General features: G+C 48.6%; 2 protein-coding genes across 5 annotated transcripts; one reads left to right on the forward strand and one right to left on the reverse strand.

The window, feature by feature from the left end:
- The first annotated feature begins 6 nt into the window (after positions 1-6).
- LOC107208455 (methylcrotonoyl-CoA carboxylase beta chain, mitochondrial-like) lies at positions 7-9902 on the forward strand. Of its 4 annotated transcripts, none has more exons than XM_015636872.1 (12): positions 7-614; positions 2542-2738; positions 3613-3791; positions 4538-4618; positions 4792-4970; positions 5687-5879; positions 6806-6918; positions 7103-7259; positions 7776-7898; positions 8264-8406; positions 8707-8815; positions 9711-9902. In XM_015636872.1, exons 1-12 carry the CDS (start codon positions 196-198, stop codon positions 9792-9794), a joined length of 1977 nt encoding a protein of 658 aa, XP_015492358.1. In that variant the 5' UTR covers positions 7-195; the 3' UTR covers positions 9795-9902. The 4 variants fall into 4 exon arrangements, with proteins under 4 accessions (XP_015492358.1, XP_015492361.1, XP_015492362.1 ...); XM_015636875.1 differs by having other exon boundaries at positions 6827-6918; XM_015636876.2 differs by having other exon boundaries at positions 8734-8815; positions 9711-9899.
- A 16-nt stretch (positions 9903-9918) lies between these two features.
- On the reverse strand, positions 9919-17139 carry RPE65 (retinoid isomerohydrolase RPE65). Its single transcript, XM_033516254.1, has 14 exons — positions 17129-17139; positions 16301-16494; positions 15822-15972; positions 15448-15555; positions 15214-15355; positions 14525-14672; positions 14150-14231; positions 13828-13960; positions 13571-13710; positions 12623-12752; positions 11689-11803; positions 11476-11570; positions 11274-11385; positions 9919-10804 (listed from the first exon to the last, which is right to left on the reverse strand). Exons 1-14 carry the CDS (start codon positions 17137-17139, stop codon positions 10653-10655), a joined length of 1713 nt encoding a protein of 570 aa, XP_033372145.1. The 3' UTR covers positions 9919-10652.
- Positions 17140-17834: the final 695 nt, after the last annotated feature.

A 17834-nucleotide genomic window follows, 5' to 3' on the forward strand; every position in this document is an offset into this window, starting at 1 on the left:
TGTCCCCTCACGGCAGAATGGAGGCAGGGTGTCCCCTCATGACTCCTGCGGGAACAGGGGTGTCCCCTCACGGCAGAATAGAGTCAGGGTGTCCCCTCATGTCCCGCACCCCAGGCGAAGGGGCCGCGCTGCCGCTCAGCCGAGGGAATCCTCTCTCTAATTCCTGTCACTCGTTGTCCCTCAGCTCTCGGGGCGATGTGGAGCCCGGCCCCGCTGTGCGCCCTGGGCCGGCGGCGCCGTGGCCCCTCAGCGCCGCTGCAGCCCCTGACCCGCCTGCTCCAGAGGGAATATCGGGAGAAAATCCAGAGGGAATATCGGGAACGACCCCCGATCCACCTGCTCGAGAGGGAATATCGGGAGAAAATCCCGATCCACCCGCTCCAGAGGGAATACCGGCAGAAATCTCTGACCCGTCTGCTCCAGAGGGAATATCGGGCTCTGCCGGGGCAGGGCTGGGGAAGGACACAGCACCTGTCTCCCCGATGCTTTGTAAGTAATAACCCCAAATCCAGGCGGAATCCCAAAACATTCCCGGTTCTAGACGGACGTGTCCCTGCTGTGTACCGACACGTGTTTGAAGAGAATTTAAGGAACAGCGAGGCTGTGATTCAAAGGTAATAAATGGGTTTTGTGGGGTTTTTAAAGCGTTGCTGTCTGTAAGGTGGTGTGAGAGTCACTTATTGGCACTTTAGGCACTTTTAACATATTTGTCCCGTGGAACAGTGTAGCTGCTCAATCCCTGGAAGTGTCCAAGACCAGGTTGGATGGGGCTTGGAATAACCTGGTGTCCCTGCCTGTGGCAGGGATGAGCTTTGAAGTCCCTTCCAACAAAACCAGTTCGTGAAATGGTGACTGAAATACCCAAATCGAGGTGTAAACTATTCAAAACAGTGCCATGTGTTGTTTTGCATATATTGCCAAGAAATACTTTTTACAGACCTTCGTAACGTTTGCTTTGTGTTGCATTTTGAATGCAAAGACGTAAATGGTGGCTCACCCACTCCTGACCGAGTAGGGGATGGGTGCTGCAATCAATCCATCAAGATTTATGGATAAAACGACAAAATGTGTTTTTTGTGCTTGTCCTGAAAGATCAGACGGCAAAATGGCAAAGGCCTTTGTTCGGGGGAGTGATCCAGGATCACTGGAAGCAAAGCTTTGGAAAACACACTCTGCCCTCCTGTGGTGGCATTGAGGATATGATTAAAATCCTTTTCTTCCAAAGTTTTTCCAGGCTCCATGGTGTGCAGGGAGTCAGGTCACAGAGTCACACACAAAGTGCTGTGCGAGTCTTTTTGTCAAACAACACTTACAGTTAAAGGCGATGCTTCTGGGGGGAAAATGTGTTTGAAGTAAAGGAATAATTTGGTTTATTTAAGACCAAAGTTGAGATACCACATTTGTTTACAGTTTATTCAGATTTTTACTTATACGTTGTGCTGCCCTGACAACACTGGGTGATCATTTCCTCCTTGTGACTACTTCCTGCTTTTAGTATATCTTCCCAATTTAGTAATTTGTTCCACTTCCCAGTTAATGATTTTTGTCAGATAAAGTTGCTGCAGGAGCTGACAGAGGAAGCTCTTGGCTGGATTATTCCCAAGAGTAGATGGAACATGGAGGTTCATGCTGAACTAGGACAGGCACATTATGATAGCTTCATTATTATAGATTATATTATTGGCTTTATAAAACAGCTTTTGGATAACAAAAGATAAATGTTTGCTTTAAATAATATACCTTTGCTTTTTATTACACCTTGCAAAAACAGTAATTTGGAAATGTGAATTTATCTTCATTTTCACATGCCATTTGTGTAAAAACTGTGTGATAAATTTAAGCTCAATCTGATAAAAAGGTAACTTGTAAGGAAAATGGTTTGGGTTGGGAGGGTCCTTAAATCCCATCTCATCCCAGCCCAGCCATGGCAGGGACAGCTCCCACTGTCCCAGGCTGCTCCAAACCCATCCAGCCTGGCCTTGGGCACTGCCAGGGATCCAGGGACAGCCCCAGCTGCTCTGGGAATTCTATCCCAGGGCCTGCCCACCCTGCCAGGGAACAATTCCTGCAATCCCAAGATCCCATCCAGCCCTGCCCTCTGGCACTGGGAGCCATTCCCTGGGTCCTGTCCCTCCATCCCTTGTCCCCAGTCCCTCTCCAGCTCTCCTGGAGCCCCTTCAGGCCCTGCAAGGGGCTCTGAGCTCTCCCTGGAGCTTCTCCTCTCCAGGTGAGCACCCCCAGCTCTCCCAGCCTGGCTCCAGAGGGGCTCCAGCCCTGGAGCAGCTCCAGGGGCTCCTCTGGACATGGCAGGATGAGTTTCTCATCCAAATCCTCCCAGGGCTCCTCTCCATCCCTTCTCCCACAGATTTTCTGGGCCCAGGGCCATTCCCTGCACTTGGCCGTGTTGAACTCCTGAGCTTCCTCCATCCCCACCTCTCCTCCTGTCCGTGTCCCTCTGGAATCCACCCCTCCCCTCCAGCCTGACCTCACCCATGGCTTTGTTCCCATGGACCGAAACTTTGGGGGTTTTTGTCCCATCAGGTACTCGGAATTGCTGGAGAGGGTGAAGAAAGGAGGAGGAGAAAAGGCCATCCTGCGGCACACGCAGCGCAACAAGAAGCTGTTCGTGCGGGAGCGCCTGAGGCTGCTCCTGGACCATGAGGATTTCCTGGAGCTGTCCCCGCTGGCAGGGCTGGACATGCCCTACGGGGATGTCCCTGCTGCCGCCTGCCTCACGGGTAATGGGATGCTGGGGACACTGGGAAAGGGAAACGGCAGGAAAAGGGACTCATGGAATATTATTTATGGGATATTTCAATATCTGAAGTGCTTTCCTAGGAAAAGTGAATGCAAGGTTTTATCTGGTTCTTATTCCCAACAGGAAAGAGTTCAGTCACTGGTGTGTTACTATAATGGGAAATCTGGGAGAAATCTTTGAAAAAATGGTTTTTAATTTCTTCTAGATTCAGTGATTCTGCTTAGCACTTACTAATTTTTGTCTCAAAAAATGTAGGGTGATGTCAAATCAGCCTCTTAAAGGAGAGGGGACACAGTTACTGTGAGAAACAGGAGCTGTGACACATTTTGAAGTGTTTTTCAAATCACAGACACTTGCATTTTCTATGCAAACATTGTCTCTTTAAACTGGAACAGCTCTTCAAAATGAAATTGCATTGAAATTCAATGAAATTCAATTTCTTTCAATATCAGTGAAATTGTGTTCTGAAGAGTGGTTCCAGTTCAAGAAGTAACTGGAAGAACAGTATGAAACCCCTTTTATTCATCACAGATTGTCATATTTTTCAGTTTTATTTCAATCTTTAATTGCCTTCCTCTTTATCTCAAGGGTTAGGAATCACAGTATATATTTTTTCTGTTACACTGTCACCAGAAGTAAGTAAATTTGTTTGAGGTTCTTCTGTAATTTAGATTAATTATAAAATACTATGATTCCAGAGAAGAGTCTAGATTTCTTCTCTGTGTGGTATTTTCAAGTTAATTTGGAGCTTCTTGATGTAGCATTACTGAAAAAAACTCCTGAAAAAGTTTTCCCCTTTTGCTTTGCCTGTTGCTTGAGAGATTCCTGATAAACACCTTTGGTTCTGCTTGCAGGAATTGGCAGGATCTGTGGGGTCTGGTGTGTCTTCATTGCAAGTGATGCCACTGTGAAAGGAGGAACAATTTACCCAATTGGAGTGAAAAAACAATTAAGAGCCCAGGAAATTGCCATGGAGAACAGGCTGCTGTCTGTGCACCTCGTGGACAGTGGGGGAGCCTTCCTCCCCCTGCAGGTACCTTGCAGAGCACAAACTATCAGTGTTTTATTTTTTTTTTTATTTTATTTATCATTATCAGTGTTTGTTTCATCACTTGGGCTAATCTTGCACCTCCCACCTAATCAGAGGTTAGAAACTTCAGTGCTGCACTGCTTTTGTGTCTAATAAATGAGTGCATAGTGGGAAGAGCCTGTTTTCACTCCAGTATCTCTGGATTTTACTGTCCTGTTTGTGCCAGTGATGCACTAAGCTCTGTGGCCTTTAAAAGTGGAGCTTTTGCAATTCTGACTGCAAAGTAAGAATTTGAACAGGTTCTTTTGCAAAATGCAGAGATCATCCTCTCATGGAGACTGCAGTTGTTCTCTCTGCACACTGAGGGCAAGCACACAGGAAGAGTTTTTACCTGGAATTGTATCCAAAACCAAGTGAAAAAGGAAACTGCTGAAGGCATTTGACAGATGAAGTAGAACTAGCACTCTTCCCTTCTCCACATTACAGTCAGTTTGTGTAGAATAGATTGATTTCAGAAAAAAAAATCACAAAACTTAACCTGTATTTTCAAAGCAAATGGGATTTTTTTTTATTTGACAATGTGTAAAGGAAGAAATACCATAATAAATGCAGTATATGAAAGGTCCAGGAGTGATATTAATGGGGACCATCCCAGTGTCAGTTTTGGTGTGTTTGGGAATGAATGAAGAGAAAACATCAAGTTTTGTAGTTAATATTAAAGATCCCTTTTTCTTTGCCCTGTCCCTCAGTCAGAGCTGTTTCCTGACAAGCTGCACGGTGGCAGGATTTTCTACAACGAGGCAATCATGTCTGCCATGGGAATCCCTCAGGTACAGCAGCACGGGGAGGGCAGGGAAGGTGTAAATGTGTAATCAATCCTGTTGTGTCTCTGCTTTGTTCCCCAAGCTGTGATTTAGCACTTTCTGCATTCCTGAAACAACTTTGGGCTTGGCTTTGCCTTTCCCATCCCCTCTCCAGCGCTGCTGTGTCTGTGTCCCCACAGGTGGCCGTGGTGTGTGGCTCCTGTGTGGCTGGAGGTGCCTACGTGCCCACCATGGCCGAGGAATCCGTGATCATTGATAAAATTGGGACACTCTTCCTTGCTGGGCCACCCCTGGTGAAAGCTGCCACGGGAGAAGATGTCTCTCCTGAGGAGCTTGGAGGAGCCAGGCTTCACTCACAGTATGTGGAGTATTCCCAAAAATAGGGAATTCAGCATGCTCAGCTTGAAAGGATTGTGGCATTGGCATTTCAGAGCAGGGCTAAGGGTGGAACCTGTGGTTTGCCTTCTTGGGTTCAGGGGTTTGGGTTAAATCAGCCAAATGGGAGTAAAATTATTTATGGGGTGAGGCAGGGACTGGACAGGTTGGATTTGGATCTCTGTTGTTCCAAATACTTCTTGAACGACTTCAGGCAAGTAATTTTCTCTGAGCCTCTCAGGGAGCAGCTACAGAAGAGGGATGCTATCTCCTCCTTTCCAAGTGTTTTCCAGAACACACATATTTAACCCAATTGTGCTACATAGAATACATTCCTGTCTTTGTATCTTGGCTGCAACCACTTATTTTGAAATAATTCCTGAAGTTTGCTTTCTTCTTTTCCCTTTTTGATATTGACTGCAACAACAGCATCGCAAAAATAAATTTCAAGGTCTTTCTTTAATCCAGATAAACACAAAAGTCACGGGGAAGAACAGCTCCTTTCTGTGAATTTAATTTGGGATTGGGCTGCACAGAAATTCCAGTGAGCAACTGCTTTCAGCTCATTCATACAGAACCAAATCACACAGTATTTCCACAGGGCATTTGGAGAGTCTCATCTTTTTTCACTGAGTTTGGATTTTCCCTCAGAATTCAGAGCTCATTAATTCAAGGCTAATGAATGTCTTTCTCTCCTAGAGTCAGTGGCTGCAGTGACCATTTTGCAGCCTCAGAAGAGGAGGCCTATGAGTGCATTCGTAATGTTGTCTCCACCTTAAACTGTGACCCAGTGCCAGAGGAGGACAGGGAGTCTGACAGCCCCTTGTACAGCCCTGAGGAGCTCCTGGGCCTGGCACCACTGGATTACAGCTGCACTCTTCCTGTCAAACTGGTAAGGGAACAGGGATTTCATTCCTGCATCCTTCACTCTGCTCTATCCCACAGCTCCAGGTGTTATCCTGAATTTTTACCTCATCTATTGCCAGCCTGCCTTAAGCCTGAGCTCTTAAACAGAGCAGGATGGCAACAGTTCTGTAGGGTTATAGAAAATACTTAACCTGAAATGCTGCTGGAGGTGAAATAATGCCAGGTTGTGCCAGTGCTGCCCAGCTGTTTCCATGCACTGCTGGGATGCTTTCTTTGTGTCTTGCACTGAGTTGGCTGCCTTGAGAACATACACCCCTTTCATGTCTGTGTTCCCCTGCCTTTTTGTTTCTTCCCCCCATGCATTCAAGATGATGAAAAAGAAATGCTGAAATTACTCACTGAAAAACAGCAGAGCTCAAATCAAACTTGTCTGAGGTTGGGACAGACACTAAAGCTTAAGCAGAGACATGCAGAGCTGCCCACGCTGTTTTCATTGTGTTCTACATGAGATTTTGTCTCCATGGATGTGAATCCAGTATCTTTCCCAGTGGTAAATCCCTGCACTTGAGGGAATTGACTGGAGAAAGCTTTGAAGGCAGCTTTTGACTGTGTTGGAAAAAAGCATGAGCCATATGAACCAAGCATTTCTTATGCACAGAATCTGAAATTGCACATGCTGAGGTTTGGTTTCTGCTTTTTTACTTTGTTATGCACAGGAACAATTGTGCTTTGTAAATCCAAAATAATTTTGGAGTTGGCCTTTGTCTTAAAATACACAGTTGGTAATTAAACTAAACACAAATTGGATGGTTTGTGCATATTGAGCATTTAGCAAGTCACTCAAAGACCCTCTGTGCTCACCTTGCATAACTCAGGGCTGCTGCTGTTTGAACAGAGCATTTCTTTTAGCAGAACTCTCCTATTTTTACTTTAATTTCTCTAGTAAAGTAGAGTCTGTACATTTCTTTGCAGATTCTGAGCCGGCTGGTGGATGGAAGCAGATTCCAGGAATTCAAGGCTGCTTATGGAACAACATTAGTGACAGGATTTGGCCATGTGGAAGGGTATGGCTGGAAACATTCCCCATCCAAATGGATAGACAAACATTTCCCAACAGCTTTTGTGTCCTCAGCAGGTTCTACACCACTCCAGACACTTCCAGGGTTCAAAAGGGAGAATCATGGAATTGTTGAGCTTGGAGAAAACCTCTCAGACCATGGAGTCCAACTGTCCCTGTTTGTTCTGTAGGCACTTGGTGGGGATAGTGGCCAACAATGGGGAGCTGGTTCACGATGCTGCTCTCAAGGGCAGCCACTTTGTCCAGCTCTGTGGCCAGAGGGGAATTCCCATCCTCTTCCTCCAAAACACTGCTCCACAGCCAGCAGGGCCTGCAAGCATCTCACAGGTATGGCAGGTCTGCTTCAATGTATTTCAAACAACTTTTAGTTCTTGTTGTGCCTAAAGTTACATTTTCAGAATTATTAACTGTTAGGAAAACTATTTTTTTAACCAGTCTTGATGAAGCTTTGTAATGACTTTGCTAATAGAAAGATTTAAGAACATTCTCACTTGAATTTTAAGCAGGTCTGGGTGCTAATATAGAATGATACTGTTCAGTTAGCAAGGCAGGCTGGAAAGTTTGGGATTTGCAGTGCTTTTGACATTGAAATAGAGCTTGTTGATTCCTCTGCTAACTCTGCACTCCTGAAAATTGGCTGTTTCTCTTTTCAAAGTGAAGGCATTAAAGCCCAGTAGGATTTGTCCTGGGCTAAGGAAAGTTAAACCTCCATCAGATCCCAGATCTGTTTCTGCAGAATTAAATAAATCAATTAATAAATTATTTAGAAATACGGGTTTGTTGGGAGTGGAGAGAATCTAGAATAAAGTCTTAAAGGATCTAAACTATCTGTTTTTACTGCAGGCAGAGGCTCATTCCAACAGGCTGAAGGCCCAGGCCTCCATGATGGCAGCAGTTGCCTGTGCTGCTGTTCCCAAAATAACCATTGTCATTGGAGGCTGTTTTGGGAGCGACAGCTACGTCATGGTACGGGTGGCAGCAGCCCAGGGCTTGGGGACACACGTGTCACACTGCTCAGGTGTCACTGCGTTTCTAAAACACAGCTGGGGAGCTCTGAGCTGATGTTTAAGTAAGAAATGCAGCACCTCATGTGATTGCTGGAAAGTAAAGCTGGAAGAATCAAACGTGGAAGTGCTTGGAATTCAAAATGAAATATTAAAATAGAAATGTTGAAGGCAGTGGGGAGGTGGTGGTTCCTAGCACAGGGTGTCTGTCCTCATAGAAATCCCCCTGTGTTCCATTCTGCATTGCCTTGGGTGTTTCATCCCACAGACACCTTTTCATGATTCATCTCAGTGAGTTTGTTCTGTTCTTTGGTTTTTAATTTGTAGTGTGGGAGATCATTCAGCCCAAACTTCCTGTTCCTGTGGCCCAATGCAAGAGTTGCTCTTGTGGATCCTCGACATCTCCCCACAGTTCCAGCAGCTGGGGACTGGGCAGGAGAGGAGCTGGAGCTAAAACAGCTGAAGGCAAAGTAAGGACATTCAATGTAAACCTGACAGGGATTTCATTGTTAAATTACCCACTTTTGTTCAGCAACACATCCCAACTAATGAAAAACATGGATCTACTGAAAAAATATTTTAAATTTCCATGTACTGCTATGTCTTTCTGTTAATGGGTTTTTCCATTAGTGCAGAGTGGTCAGCTCTGTTATTTGCTGTTTTCTGATTCATTTTAACAGCAGTGTTGCCCATTCTCTTCAGAATGATGGATTTCCCTGTTTTATTTGTAATTTTTTCTCACTGCTCTGCTGTTTTTATTGTGCTTTTAAGCCTGTTCCATTCTCTGCCCTCTCCAGGCTGGAGGAAGAAAGCAGTGCCTTTTACTCCTCCTCCAGGCTCTGGGATGATGGGATCATTCTACCTCAGGACTCCAGGAAGGTGGGTTTTCCTTTTAGGCCATTTCATTCTCCAATCTCACAACAGGTGAACGTGGCTCACTCAGGGCTGGCAAAGTGCTGATTCCAGACCTGGGGCTCCCACTTCTCACTCCATGGAATTTCTCTCTGTAATTCTCATCCTGTCTCTTCCCCATTAGTTTATCAAAAATGTTTCTCTTGAATTCTGGTTACCTGACCACAGCATTTCGTCACTGAGCCTCTCCTTTGACTTTACCATAATTTGAATCTTTATCTGAATCCCTTTTTTCCATATGATCACCCCTATCTTCACTCTTTGAAGTTCAAGCTCCTCAGAATTCCTTTTGTTTCCATTCTTTTATCCTGAGATGTTGCTTTTTGCAATTTTCTCCTCCTGCTTTAAATTTGCTGTGTACATTTGGGATATTGCCCTGTTCTTTTATTGATTTGAAATTGGCAGACATCCCTCCCTCCATTAGGTTCTTTCTGAAAGCTGTTGCCTTTGTTCTTTTATTTTTCCTTGTTACATTGTTTATTAGCAATAAAAAAAATCTTCTCTGCACTTCTGAAGTTTGTTTACTCCAAGATCTCAATCTGTCCTGGTTTCAGCTGGGGTTAAATCACAACACAACCCTTCTAAATATGGTACATATTTATGGAACTCTGTGGATGGTAAAAATATTTTCATGGAGTTTATGGGAACTTTGATAATGAGAGAGCACCAAGAATTTTTTTTAGTCCTAGGGCCCTGAAATTCCCACTTTATGTGCTACACATGAAAATAAGTGAGAACTGTTCATTTTACCGTGTTCAGTGTTTCACAAAAAGAAGTAACAAACAAACAAGTGCAGAACTAATGAGTTTTACTGGATTTTTTTTTGTTTGAGGCTCATTGTTTATATTGTTTTTTTAATAAGGTGATTGCCCAGTGCTTGGAGATCATGGAACAGAAGAAGTCCCAGTCTGTGTCTCCCCATCCCCATCCCATCATCAGGATGTAACTTCAGCCCCCTCAAACCAGAACCCTCTACCAGAACTCTGAGTGTAAAGATTTCCTAATTCTTTGATACCATTAATAAAAATGTTGAACAATTGAAGACAAACAAGAATCCCAGATTTTAAATCTGCTGGCAGAAAGTTTTTATTTTCAACAATAGCCTCTTTTAACATCAGCTGCAAGTTTATTCTGGGAGAAGGAAGGATTAAGCTCAACACCTGTAGCACTCTAAGGAAGCAAAGTCAGCCCAAAATCGCTTGATTTTTTTCGTGTCCATGTTTTAACATGAAATCCAGAAATCAAGGAACTGCACTTGGACAAAAGAAAGGGAAAAGAGCAAACACACAAGGGAAGGTGTGCAGTTTGCAGCCTGGCTGAAGAACAAAACTCTACCTGCCTCCCTCTTGGGATTCCCAAAGCAGCTGTGCCCTGGGATTGCTCTGAGGATACTGCAGCAATGATCAGGATGTGTTTAAATCCAAAATCCTCCAGAATAGGCTAAAAATTCTCAACCATGTAGCAGAGCACAGCCTGTTGTACACAATGTTACCTCTTGTAAAAGTATTGAGGTTACTCTGCTCTTTCAGCTTCTTTCACTCTGCTGCAGCTACAAAGTTTAATTTCACATAAACAAAACCTCTCCAACACCCCAAACTTGTGGTTTAACTGGAAATGACACCAAAGGGTGTGTTTAAAAAATACCTGATTAACCATTTTGAAGAATCATTGACAAGACTGAACTGCTTGATCTGAGTTAAGCAGCCCCACAAAGGCAAAGGGCTGTGGAGGGAGTTTGGGTCACCTGTAAACGGAGACTGCACCTTCTGGGAGCTGGAAGAAGCCCGGGTGTTGCTGTTTGTGCTCACGCCCTCTTGAAGAGCCCGTGGAATGTCACGGGAATGTTCACCTCCACCTCGGCCCTGGCCACCTCGCTCATGTCTTTGGCGTTGAGGATGAGGAGGAAGGCGGGCTTGGGCCCTGCCCCCGGGCTGATCACGATGCTGAGCACCACCCCTGCAAGGTGAGAACACCGTGGGTGTGGCCCGGCTGGGTGTGGGCTGTGTCTGACCCCGGTTGGGCAAGGGGAGAGCAGCCCTGGCACTCGGGGCACCAGAAATCCCGGGAGTGTCACCGATGCTGAGGGACACGGCACAGGCTGCCCAGGGAAGCTGTGGCTGCCACAGCCCTCGAAGTGTCCACAGCCAGGTTTAAGGCTTGGAGCAACCTGGGACAGTGGGAGGTATCCATGCCTTGGGTGGATGGATGGGATGAGTTTTAAGGTTCCTCCCAACCCCAAAATTTCTTTATTCTAGTTTCAGTTTTCCCATATTTCCTCAGAAATTTCTCGCCAGTGTGAGCACCTGTCCCATCTCCTCTGGGAGCTGCCTGCAGGCTCTGCCCTGCCCAGCTGTGGCACAGCCCTTCCCAATCCCAATCCCAATCCCAATGCCAATGCCAATGCCACCAGCTCCCCCAGCATTACCATCATCTTCCTCCAGTGCATCGGGGTGGGAGACGAAGATCGGCTCCGATGGGTACGCGTCCGGCTCCTGCCACACCCAGGTCTCCTTGGTTTTAACATTCAGCTTGCAGAGCTAAAGGTGGGGACAACACAAAACCACAGAGCTCAGAGATAATCCTTGGTGTCCCCAAACTGAAGCCATCCCCTGCTGGCTGGTACTTACCCTGTCTGGGACAAAGTGGTTCAGCCCCAGCCCGTAGGTGTACGTGTAGGGCTTCCCACCGTACTTCCTGTAGTTGATCTGGGGGAATTCAAAGGCTACAAGGAAACAGGAATGAATGAATGAATGAATGAATGAATGCTGAGGGTCTGTGGGACACGGTGTGCAGGCAGCACTTGGCTGCTGTGGCCTGGGGGAGCTGGGGTGTCGTTGTACCGTGACGTGGCCCTGAGAAAATCACCTCTGGCTCCAGCCAGATGGTCTCGTCACTGCGCAGCGTCGCTGTGGCTGTCGTGTAGGGCAGGGTCACCAGGTTCTTCCCTGTGTCAGCCTGTGACAAAGAGAAATAAATACCCAAGAGACTGGAGAAAAGGTTTAGTTTATTTGCACAGAACTGTAGCAAACAGCACTGGACAGGGAGGGCAGAGACGCACGGCAGAGGAGGCGACTGGTGCCGTGTGCTTGGCAGTGCTGCAAGAACTGTCCTGTTCCTCAGCCTAAACACAACTTCCCTCCCTCCTGAAGGCATTCAGAGGTTTCATTAAGCACTGCCACGTGGGCTTGCACTTCTCACTTGATCCACAGCCCAGTGAGCTCCGTGAGGGGCTCGGCTGAGCGGCTTCCCCTGCAGCCCTCGGCCCACCCGCCAGCCACCACGAGCAGGGTCATGGAAAGGAAGGCAGCAGCTGCCAGCCAGAGAGCTCTGTCTGTGCCAGGCTGGCAGCTGCAGGGACCTCACATGGAGGGCTGGAGGATTTAACCACACATGCTTGGGCTGTGGCTGCTCCCCCTGTGCTATGGGCAGATCCAGTATTAACTGCATGAACGGTAACATCTGGACTCATCAAAGAGTTTGGGTTGGAAGGGACCTCAGAGCTCATCTCATTTTCCTCACCGTGGGCAGGGACACCTTCCACTAGACCAGCTGCTCAGAGCTCCATCCAGCCCAACCTTGGACACTTCCAGGGATGGGGCAGCCACAACCTCTCTTGGCAACTATATAAATAAACTAGAAAAACATTCATCAGCTAAAGAAAGTACAAGGTTTCTCTGAAGGCCCATACTTCCAAGTTTTCCCTCTTAATGAAAAGGTTGAATTTGAAGCACAGGGGGCAGGAGGCTGGGCAGGGAGAGGAGCAGACTCCAGTACCTTGTCAATGCTCAGGGGCAGGACGTATCTGCGGGCCTCGGGCTGCGGTGCCTTCTCCGCCTGCCGCTTCACCTCGTCCCAGTTGGCCCGGAGGTTGGCCAGGTACAGGTAGTTGTAAACAAACTCAAACCTGCACCAAACAGCACCACAGAGAGAAACACAGCTGGGCTTTGCAAGTGTGGGGGAAGTGGAGGTGGTTTTTGCCTAAAATTCATAAAAGGTTAGAATGGTTTGGGTTGGGAGGGGCTTTAATGTTTATCTCGCTCCACCTCCTGCCATGGGCAGGGACATCTTCCACTGTCCCAGGCTGCTCCAAGCTCTGTCCAACCTGGCCATGGACACTTCCAGGGGTGGAAGTGACAGAAGCCCCAGTCCAGCTCCCCAGCAGAGCTGAGCTGTGTGTGCACCACAGGCTGTCAGGAAAACCCAGCAACTGCTGGTGTTCAACAGCAAGGGAAGGGGCTTGGAGCAGCCTGGGATAGTGGAAGGTGTTTTATGGTCCCTTCCAACCCAAAGCAGTCTGGAATTCTATGGTTCTATGCCAGGATCAGCTGAGCTCAGGGTGTCCTGGCTGTGCAGCCAACACAGGGTTGAGTTTCATCATTTCAGTGCCACATTTCTGTGTTTACATGAAGAGCAGTGTTTAAGCCTCATGCACACCCTGCTCATTGCAGCCCCAGGAGCCAGAACAGCATCAACCCTTCAGCAGGCACTAACATTTCTTAAAGATAAAAGTAAATAAAAGATAAAAATAATATTTTCCTGGAAAATGAGTGTCAATCAGGCTCCCTGCACCTCTGGAGAGCTCAGTGCTGTATAGTCTACATGTCACCACGTGTTAAATGGGATGGTGGAGGTGCCAGAGGCCCCAGCAGGGATGTGCCAGGGCAGGGAGTGGCCTGTGTGGTGCAAGGGGAAGTTGTGATGCCCAGGGAGCCTCGGCCTCACCCCTTCCAGGTGCACAGGTCCACGATCAGGAACCCGTTGTCCTCGTAGGTGTTGATGTGGTGGAAGAGGTTGAAGGCCGAGGTGCGGTACTTGAGGTTGAGGAGCCTGCCTTTCTTCTTCTCTGCCACGTGAAGCCACACCTGGAAACCACACAGCAGCTAGGCTCAGGCTCAGGGAAATGAAGGTGAAGCCAATGGACCTCCCAGCCCAGGTCTGGCTGCCCAGTCCAGCCCAGTTTGGGATGGCCCCATGCTTACCCCCATGGTCTCGTTGGACTCGAAGCAGTCCATGTAGTTGGCTCCCCAAAGGCTCCAGGAGGAGAGGAACTTGAGGAGGTTGATTTTCACTGGTGTCTCCACAAACACGATGTAGTTTGGGGTCAGCCCAAAGCTGTTGGGAAATGCAGGGGAGCACATCAGGCTCACTGGGGTCAGTTTGGGCAACAAACATGGGGCTGCTCATCTTAAACACGTGAATCATCGCTCAGAATGACCCTGATTTTGGTTAATCACCTGATTTTCATTGCTGATTACTTGTGGGAACCAGTCCCTGGTTCCAGCTGACCCCATGGAATGTTACCTGTGGACATAGGAGGGCTTAAACCTGTCACTGCAGGGAAACTGCACCACCACCTCCGACTTGTTCATGGGGTCTTCCTTGTCTGGAACGGGACAGGTGAGAGGTTATGGAGGTCTCACCCACACTTGGGCTGTACTTACAGCATCTACCCCACTAATTTCTTAATTCATTCTTAATTCTTAATCCTTTAACACAGACTCCATCATTTAGAAGCCACCTGGAAGTGGTTTAGGTACAACACTAAAAAAAACAAATCTGAAGGAGCTTGAAAAAAACCTAACTCGATGAGAAATTTATTTAAAGGATAAAGAAATGAATCATAAGGGGAAGGTTTCCCAGCTGGCTGAGGAGAAAAGAGAGGTGGGATTGACTGACCTGCCTGCAGAGGAGGAATCCGAATGATGTTGTAGGCCAGGGCGAAGTTTTTCCCGAAGCAATTCCCGATGTTGTAAACGGTGCCGTCGTTCTCGATGTGGGGATGAGCCGTTGCCCCATTGACCGACACGTATTTACAGAGATCCACCTGGGGAGCAGCAGGGACAGGGTCAGGAGCTCCCCTGGCAGGGGGTGGGAGGCTCTGCAAGCTGCTGTGAGTCAATGCAACAAGTTCTTCTCAAAGTCTCCAGCTGAGCTCTGATTTGCAAACCCCAACCCAAACCTGACACTGCTCCAGGGGCTGGAGCTCCTCTGCCATGGGAGAGCTGGGGGTGTTCAGCCTGGAGAAGGGACAGGGCCCAAAGGGGCTCCAGGAGAGCTGGAGAGGGACTGGGGACAAGGGATGGAGGGACAGGAGGGCAGTTAGATGGAATATTGGGAAGAATATCTGTGAGAGGTGTGAGGCCCTGGAATAGAATTGCCAGAGCAGCTGTGGCTGTCCCTGGATCCCTGGCAGTGCCCAAGGCCAGGCTGGATGGGTTTGGAGCAGCCTGGGACAGTGGGAGCTGTCCCTGCCATGACAGAGGTGGCTTTTAAGATCCCTGCCATCCCAACCCATTCTGTGTCTCCATGATTTGTGTTTTAGTTTTACTCCTCCACACCTCTGTTGGCCCAGGACAAAGACCCACCTGCTTGATGGTCTCCAGGGTGTCTGGGTTAATCCTGGTGATGAAGTTGGTCTCAGTGCAGGCATAGTAATCCTCACCCACAGGGTAAACATTCACCAGGGCGTTATCCGTCACCTCCACACCTTTGAAGTAGGAGAAAAACCTGAGCAGAGAAAACCAACAGGCAGTCAGGGGCTCCTGGGAAGCTGAAACTCCGTAGAACATCCCAGCAATGTCTGCAGCAGCCTGAGGTACCTGGAGAAGATGTTCTTGCAGGGGTCTGGGTAGGCGTAGGTGCCAAACTCCGTTATCACGATCCTCTTCTCCGTCATGGCTCGCACGTAGGCGTCGGTCCGGACAAACCTGGGGGGCCAGGAGCAGACAGTCTGTTACAGGCTGTGCAATAAATACAAATATTCCTTTGGTGAACCTCCTGACAGCTCTGGGAGCTCTCCACAACCCCACATTGCACCTGGAGCTGGGTTTAGTGATATCGCTGCTAGAGCTCTTCCAATGACCACATGGACTCACAACAACCGGTGTTTCCCACAGGCACAGCCCCTTCCTGGCATTTCAGACAAGCAGATGTTTCCTTATTTATTCCTTTCTCTTGGAAAGCTGGCACATACCTTCGGTGGTAGGTGACGTGCCCCTCCTTGAAGTCAAACTTGTGGAGCAGAGCCTGGCCATCGAAGAGGTGGTAGAAGGGCTCGGAGCCCACCTCGAACAAGCCAGGACCACATCTCAGGAGGCTTCCTCGCAGCCAGGTGGGGATCCTGCCTGTGGGAGAGGCAGAGCAGGGATGGGCATGGAAATCAGACCAAGGAATTTTTATTGTGGCAAGAAAAATCAAAACTTCAACTCATTTTCTAATTAAACTTAAATGTTTAAACACACATGAGCACTTAAGCTCTGATATCTTCACCTCCCCACCAAGACATTCAGTATTGAGATGTCCAAAGAGTTCCCCACCCAATCTGGCCTTTCCCTACCCCAAATCAGCAGCCCTGTGAGCTGTCACATCGATTCTTGTAACACCTCTGAGCCCTGGAGTCCCCTGAGCTGCGGGAGCAAAGGAGAGCAGGAGGAGGTGAGGCCCCAGACCAACCTGTGACGTGGGCAGTCACTGGAGAGGACAACTCCTCCACTGTCTCAAAGAGCTTCTTGTAGCCTCCAGCGGGGTGCTCCACCCTGGAAGGGGCACAGCTGGTGAGCCCAGAGCCCCCTCCCAGGGAGGGATGTGTCTCTCTGGATGGAACAATCCATGACTTGCAAAGAACTTGAGGGAGGAAGGAGAAGCACCTTTCCAATGGGAAAGGCTCTGAGGCTCCAAACAGCTACTGAGAAGTGTCCTGAGCACCAGGAGGGACAGGGACACCGAGGGACAGCCCATACTGCAGCCCAACAAACCCAGGATACCCAAATCATCAGAAAGCAAAATCCAGCTTGTATCTGCCAGCTCTTGGAAAAGCCTTTTTTTTTGCTTTTCTTTTTTTTAAAGAAAAAAATTATTTGTTGGGTTCCAATTTTATCTTCTGCAAAGCCCATGAAGACACACCAGGCACAGGCTGGTGAACTCTGCCCAAAGCAGCTGGGGCTGCCCCTGGATTCCTGGCAGTGTCCAAGGCCAGGTTGGACAGGGCTTGGAGCAGCCTGGGACAGTGGGAGCTGTCCCTGCCATGGCTGGGGTGGCACTGGATGGAATTTAAGGTCCTTCCAACCCAAACCATTCCAGGATTCTACTCCAAATTCTGGTCAATCCTCTGGAAGCTGGAGGTGATCCTGTTTGCCCAGACCAGAACCACACCTTGGCATGGGATGTGCCAGCACAGACACACAGAGACCTCCCCGCTTCTCCTCCTGTCCAAACCCTGCTGCCCCCAGCCCTGCTCCATCTGGGATGTGCTCCCACAGAGGGGAGCTCAGGAATACTCACTGGCTGTACATCCTCCCTGAGCCTCCAGAGCCAAGCACGGAGCCAGGGCTGTGCTGGGTATTTATGGGGTGCTGAGCCCTGCCCAGGGCAGCCCCGTCCCAAAACAGCCCCCACCAATGAGAGCACCCCGGGAACAGAGCCGGCTTTCAGCACCAAAATCCTCCCCGGGCTTTGGGAGCTTTTGTCCTGCTGTTCACACAAAAAGGGGCTTTCACTGTTTTTCTGAGACCTAAATTCTTCCCAAGCAGAAGTGATTACAAAGGAAAAAACCCCAGGGAGGAGTGAAGGGGAGCGCACTGGAGCCGTGCCGGGGGCTGGCAGCGGCACTCGGCCCTGCAGGGCCCGTGCTGGCTCCTCCAGAGCCTCACCCAGGACTGATGTGACACTGGAGGTGCCAAGAGGGAAGAAAATGCCAGTGGCAAACATCAAGGAGTCTCCTGAGTTGGAATGACCCACAGGAATCGTTGATCCAACTCCTGCCCTGCACAGGCACCCAACATTCCCACCCCCCTGGGCATCCCTGGCAGCGCTGTCCAAACGCTCCTGGAGCTGCTCTGGAGCCTCAGGACCGTTCCCTGGGGATCTGGGCAGTGCCAGCAGCCTCTGGGGGAAGAATCTTCCCCAAAATCCAACCCAAACCTCCCTGGTCCAGCTCCAGCCATTCCCTGGGTGCTGTCCCTGTCACAGGGAGCAGAGGAGGTCCCTC

The sequence above is a fragment of the Parus major genome, chromosome 8 (genome assembly GCF_001522545.3).
Source record: "Parus major isolate Abel chromosome 8, Parus_major1.1, whole genome shotgun sequence".
Taxonomy (NCBI): domain Eukaryota; kingdom Metazoa; phylum Chordata; class Aves; order Passeriformes; family Paridae; genus Parus; species Parus major.

What these genes read in the sequence shown, in the direction of transcription:
- LOC107208455 (XM_015636872.1), top strand. Translation starts at nt 196, where the DNA reads ATGTGGAGCCCGGCCCCGCTGTGCGCCCTGGGCCGGCGGCGCCGTGGC. An exon ending in GAGCCTTCCTCCCCCTGCAG is followed by an intron (nt 3,792 to 4,537) that starts GTACCTTGCAGA and finishes CCTGTCCCTCAG; the next exon opens with TCAGAGCTGTTTCCTGACAA. An exon ending in GGATTTGGCCATGTGGAAGG is followed by an intron (nt 6,919 to 7,102) that starts GTATGGCTGGAA and finishes TTTGTTCTGTAG; the next exon opens with GCACTTGGTGGGGATAGTGG.
- RPE65 (XM_033516254.1), bottom strand. An exon ending in AGTCCAACGAGACCATGGGG is followed by an intron (nt 13,711 to 13,827) that starts GTAAGCATGGGG and finishes TGTGGTTTCCAG; the next exon opens with GTGTGGCTTCACGTGGCAGA. An exon ending in GACCTGTGCACCTGGAAGGG is followed by an intron (nt 12,753 to 13,570) that starts GTGAGGCCGAGG and finishes TGTTTGGTGCAG; the next exon opens with GTTTGAGTTTGTTTACAACT.